Here is a 6,000-nt window from a genome sequence, read left to right on the forward strand (position 1 = left end):
GGAAGATGGGACAAGGGCCGTCAGATCCACTTGGTTTGAACGGCTGAGATGGGTTGTTCTTGAAACGGCGTAGTTTTGGTGTCAAACTACGTCGTTTGGTGGCCTGGGCGATGAGTCTCTTGGACCGGCTGCCTTGGGCTGGTTTTTGATGCTTTTGGGCCTTGAATTTTCCTAAATAAACTGGCCCAATCCGATTTTAGACCAATTTGCACTCTTTTCTTTTTATTTTCTAATTTAAACACAATACCTAATTAAAGTAAAACTAAACACATATTAATTAACACTTAACACAATTATCACATGCATATTAAAATATTTAAATAGGTAAAATCACACCACGGCAACAAAACACAAGACGAAAAGCATTTAAAAACCAAACCATGATTTAATTAATTCCTAAATGTACAATTAAATCCTAAATAAGCATGTAATATATTTATTTTATATTTCGCGATTAACTACAAAAAGTAAACATTTACGGACAAAAATGATTACCAAAAATGTCACGTAAATTCTCAAAATTGTACCCGAAGGTAACTTGTTTTATTTTCGATTTCTTTTTGGAGTGATTTCCGTGAAGCAAAAATCACGTGCTCACAGTCGGTCTAACCACTACCTTGTAGAACTTATCCTTAAGTCTCAACGCACATTTTTATCGCACAAGACACCGGAAGCGAGCCTCCACTTCATCCATCCTATCCCGGTACGATGTGTGACATCCTCATCAATCTCCCCACATTCTGAATTATCGACCCCAGATACATGAAACTCTCTTTCATGGGGATGACTTGTGTATCAAGCTTCACATTCCCGCCCGCTTCCTGAGTAATACCGCTGAACTTGCACTCTAAGTATTCTGTCTTGGTCCTGCTCAATTTAAAACCCTTAGACTCTAGGGTATGTCTCCAGACCTCCAGCCTCTCATGAACACCATTGCACGTCTCATCAATCAGGACTATGTCATCTGCAAATAACATGCACCAAGACACCTCCCCTTGAATGTGTCGCGTCAATACGCCCATTGCCAAAGAAAACAAAATGCGCTAAGTGTTGATCCCTGATGCAGCCCCATCTCAACCGAAAAGTACTCAAAGTCTTCTCTTGTTGTTCTAACCGGTGTCTTAACTCCATCATATATGTCCTTGAAAGCACTTTAGAGCAAAAGCACTTCTCAAAATAAGTAATTTTTAGCAGCTTGGCTAAACAAGCTATAAATATAGGTAAACCAAAAAATATACATGTTTAATCAGCAAGAATTCGAAATTTCATTAGCAATAACTTTTATTTCAACCAGCTTTGTGCGGCAGCACAAACAAATGCCAAACTTGAATAAAAGAGTAGTGTGGTACATTATTGAGTGATGTAATAAATGTATCTCTTTATTCTTTGACGAGGGCGGTCAATTGAATAGCCTTCGCTAAAAAATTATACTATGTATATATATGTTAAATATTACTTTTTGTTCATACACCTTTAACTAAATTCCTTTGCTTTGCTACTGTGTGCAGCCCTTACTTTTTGCGATGACTAAGGCAATGGTCACATAAAGTCGCATGAAAAATTCTCATTCTAGCAGTGTTAACTTAAATATGATCGCCACTAAAACTATCACTTCTTGCAATCGCCGAGGGGTAATCAATTGAATAACATTCACCAATGTATATATGCCTGAATGCAGGGGCGAATTTATAGGGAAGATTATGGGGCACATGAACCCATGATCTCTCATCAAAATTAAATATTTTATGTACATATTTTTTAAAATAAGTATAATATTAACTGTTGGCATCCATGCTCCAAGAAAATTGAATGATGCACTTGGTTAAATGTTGAATTATTTACCAAGAGGAAATCAATTCCCACTTGATACATTTTTCCTCTTTTTTTTTAGTAGTGCACCCAAAAATCCAAGATCCGTCTCTGCCTGAATGGAGCAACATAGTATAGATTATTCATACAGGTGACTCCAACTACTTTGGAATTAAGGCGTAGTTGACATAAAACTTTACTTCAAGCATGTTCTCCTGTTGTAGTAGATAATTGATGGGTGAGCATCAGAATTACAGTGGAAAGGGAAAAAAGCATCAAAATTGCAGACCACATCCTGTTTTATGATAGGTAAAACCATAGACCATATTCTCTGCACAGCAGATTCTCTTTCTTCTTGTTCTTCTTTTTTTGATTATAAGTAGCAGAACTTCTTCAGCTGAAGCAAGAGCCCATCATTTCATGGTTGTGTGGCAGAGTCTTGAGTTCTGTGATCTGCTCATGTGCGCTTATAGTTCGGCACTCGGTGAGCATGAATGTGGTCTCTTTCGAGTCTTATTACCTCACTTGGTATGACCTAAGCTATGTCAATGGTGGTCCTTATGGAGAGCCACTTCCGTCCAATCAAGACAGACTCTACGAGGACAACAGCTTTTGCGGGAACAAGGAAGAAGTCAATCACTTTTCAACAAATACCTTCTATGGAAATGGACTTTTTCCCTACAATGATGGGGTGAACAACAACTGGCTAGGGGATTTTGTATCCTACTTTGCTGGCACCTGCAAAGATGATTTTGTACCCAGTTATGTAAAGAGACCTGAGAAATCAGATGACCTGTCGACAGGTGAAGCAATACAGCATGGCAGCCATTATGCCGATGATTCACAGCCTGTTTACATTGGTAATCAGTGGTTATGGCAATTGGATGCTGGAGACAAGGATGATGATTATAATTACCATGTCAGGCAAGAGCCCGAAGCTACAAGTGCCGATAGCTGGGATGAAATGAGACTTGTGGTAAGCATCTTTGGTCAGGCTTCTCTATTAGAGCTGGACCTGGAAGATCAAACTGAGCCTGCAGTTGCTTGACCATGTCATCTTCATTTTTGGAAAGAAATAGTCCTACTCTCATTTCTATTTTTTTTTGGTTTCCGAGGATTCAGTATCTCAATCTAAAGTAGTTCAATAAATAAAGAGACAGTTTTCAGAAAGAATGATCCATGGAGAAAGCAATATCCTCCTCCTGGCCCCAATTTTCTTCAAGGTTGTCTTATTCCAGGCAGAGCTTTTGTGTGTGTGTGTGTATATATATATATCAAGGCAGCATCAAGAACACAAATATTCTTCTGGTATCTTATCTCACCGTCTTCATGCTGATTTTTCTTGACTATTATAAAAGAGGCTATCCATCAAGAAGAGAAAAATAGTGCCTGCAGTTGCTAAGGGGCGGATGTAACGTTATGGGGACGGGTTCAATTGAAATTGACTGTATTGTAGAACAAAACTAGATCTCCTCACTAAGTTCTCCACAATTTTAGCCATTTGTATCCCTGTATTGGTACTTGTATGAATATCTGCTTAACGGAAAAGGATCATCTCTTTGCATGCATATAGTTGTTCTCAAAATGGTCATCCATGATGTATGCCAAGAAGATTCTGCTTCATATCAGTGCAAGAATCTATATCTACTACACATTACTATTCTTGGGGTGAATTGTTCGGCGTAGGTTGAACGAATGACCAATTGTCTCCTACTATGGTCTTGAAAACCCTTACCTCATGAACTAACTTTTGGAGTTGAGTTAAGACTAAGGTCTATTTTCTTAACATGGTATTAAAGTCAAGACTCATCTCTATTCTTGGTTACCCAATGTTGGACCTCCATGTTATGTTGTGCACGCTCCAGGTGTCCTGGGTATGGGGGGGGGGGTTGTTAGACTGTCTCATATAGGTTGAGGGAATTACCTGTTGTCCTCTTATATGGTCTTCGGAAATCTTCGCCTAATGAGCTAGCTTTTAGAGTTAGAATTAAGCTCAAGGTCCATTTTCTTAACAATCTCTTTGCACTCATGCTGTTGTCCCAAGTCAAAATTGTTATCCCAGACATATGCCAAGAAGAATCTTTAGCTCATATCAAAGCAAAATTGCACATCTACTCTACATTACTATTCACTGGAATAAGTTTCTTCTACACCAAAGCTTCTCATGTGATCCACCAAAATATCCACCAAACTACCAATTGATTTAATATGTCCCATTGATATGTCTTCAGCAGTAAAGCGAAAAACTTGACTGTTTATCTCAATCCAACTATAACCAGGATCCCTTTTAAGTCCATTGTCTTTCATCAGCTTCTGCACTCTCGCTGCCTGATCCCAGTATCCTAAACTAGCGTATAAATTTACCAGTTGCAAGTGGGTAGAGGTGGACCATGGTTCTAGCGCAAGCCTATTTTCTGCAGCCTCGATGCCCAACCAAAAGTTCCCGTGAAGCCTGCATGACAAAAGCAATGAACCCCAGATGACACCATTTGGTTGGATTGGCATCTTCTTGATAAACTCCCGAGCCTCTTCTAGTAACCGTGCTCGTCCGAGAAGGTCTATAATACATGAATAATGATTCAGCTCTGGCTTCACATGGTAATCAACCATTGAATTAAAGTAAAACATGCCTTCTTTAACAGAACCTGCATGGCGGCAAGAAGATAACACCCCAAGGAAAGTAATGGAATCAGGTCTCACTTTTTGTTTCTTCATTTCCTCAAAAAGTTCAATAGCTTGAATTGCATGTCCTTGCTGTCCATAACCACAAATCATCGAGTTCCATGATACCAAATCTTTGCTCTTCATATTTTCAAAAATGTGAAAAGCATCCTTTACTTCCCCGCACTTACAATACATTGATAAAAGGGCATTCAAAACGTGTATATAGGAATCAAAACCCAAATGAATTATTTGGCAGTGAACACTCCTGCCATGACCAAAACACCCACTACCCATACACGAACTCAGCAAGCTCGTAAACGTGAACTCATTAGGATTCAATGTCAAGCCCATCATACCCTTATACAATTTCAAGCACATATCAACCTCATTCTCTTGTGCAAAACCATTTATTATAGCACTCCAAGACACAACATTTCTCACAGGCATTTCGTCAAACACTTGGTAAGCATCCACCACTCCTCCAAAATTACTATAAAAGGTGATCAAAGAACTACCAACATAAACATTGGACAAAAACCCATTTACAATCACCAAGCAATGAACTTGAATCCCTACCCTAAAATCTCTCTTCGACGCACATAAACCCATAGCATTTGACACTAAACTCACCCCAATTTTAGACCCTTCTTTATGAAACTTAAAAAGCAATGAGATTGAATCTTCCATTGAATATGGAAAAGACAGTTCTTTATGCAATGCGTGTTTTGTACAATTTTGTTCAGAATCTGTTTGAAGAAAGTCCTCAATGAGGTTAAGATAGTTTTGGTGATTCTTGGTTACATTTGGCTTTGGAGCTATGATATCAAGGAATTTCTGGCCCTTGAATGGGCTCTTGGTTTTGGTAACCGTCTGTAAGGCAAGTGACAAGTTTTTACTCATACCATAACGAAAAAGGAGATTGCTCATTTCTCCACCAGTTTTAGGACGACGCAAAATTTTACGTACTTTTTTTAAGCATCAGCATATTCTCCAACAAACAAAACAAAGTAAGCACGAGATCATAAAAGCTGCCTTTTTATTTGAAGTGGCAGCATATTCTGTCTGTAAAGTTCAGTTTTTAATGACAAAACCCGAAGCTAGAACACTGACATATGTAACAATAGTTCTTGCGACAAAACATGATTAACGGTTATTTAGAATCAATAAATGTAAAATATGCACTTTCTTCGTTTCACTTTACGTAAAAATATTAAATAGTTTAAGAAAGAAAGATATTTAATTTTGTAGTCTAAAATATATATTTTGGGTACTGTAGGCACATAAGAGAGGGAGAATCGAGGGGCTATGCGTAGGATAAATAGGGGTAAAGCGATCAAGCCAGACGAAATTTCTGCAGAATTCTGAAAGAGCGCAGGTAGGACGTGTTTGGAATGTCTCTCTGAGTTGTTTAACGTCATTTTAGAACGAAGAAGATGTCTGAAGGGTTGAGATGGAGTATAATGATTTTGTTGTACAAGAACAACGTGATATCTAAAATTGCAACAACTATAGGGGTATCAAGCTGCT

General features: G+C 38.4%; 1 protein-coding gene across 1 annotated transcript; it reads right to left on the bottom strand.

The window, feature by feature from the left end:
- Positions 1 to 2,222: 2,222 nt before the first annotated feature.
- LOC104234994 (pentatricopeptide repeat-containing protein At2g37320) lies at positions 2,223 to 5,500 on the bottom strand. Its single transcript, XM_009788662.2, has one exon. The coding sequence runs from the start codon at positions 5,398 to 5,400 to the stop codon at positions 3,934 to 3,936; it is 1,467 nt and encodes a 488-aa protein (XP_009786964.1). The 5' UTR covers positions 5,401 to 5,500; the 3' UTR covers positions 2,223 to 3,933.
- Positions 5,501 to 6,000: the final 500 nt, after the last annotated feature.

The sequence above is a fragment of the Nicotiana sylvestris genome, chromosome 7, assembly GCF_000393655.2.
Source record: "Nicotiana sylvestris chromosome 7, ASM39365v2, whole genome shotgun sequence".
Classification (NCBI taxonomy): Eukaryota; Viridiplantae; Streptophyta; class Magnoliopsida; order Solanales; family Solanaceae; genus Nicotiana; species Nicotiana sylvestris.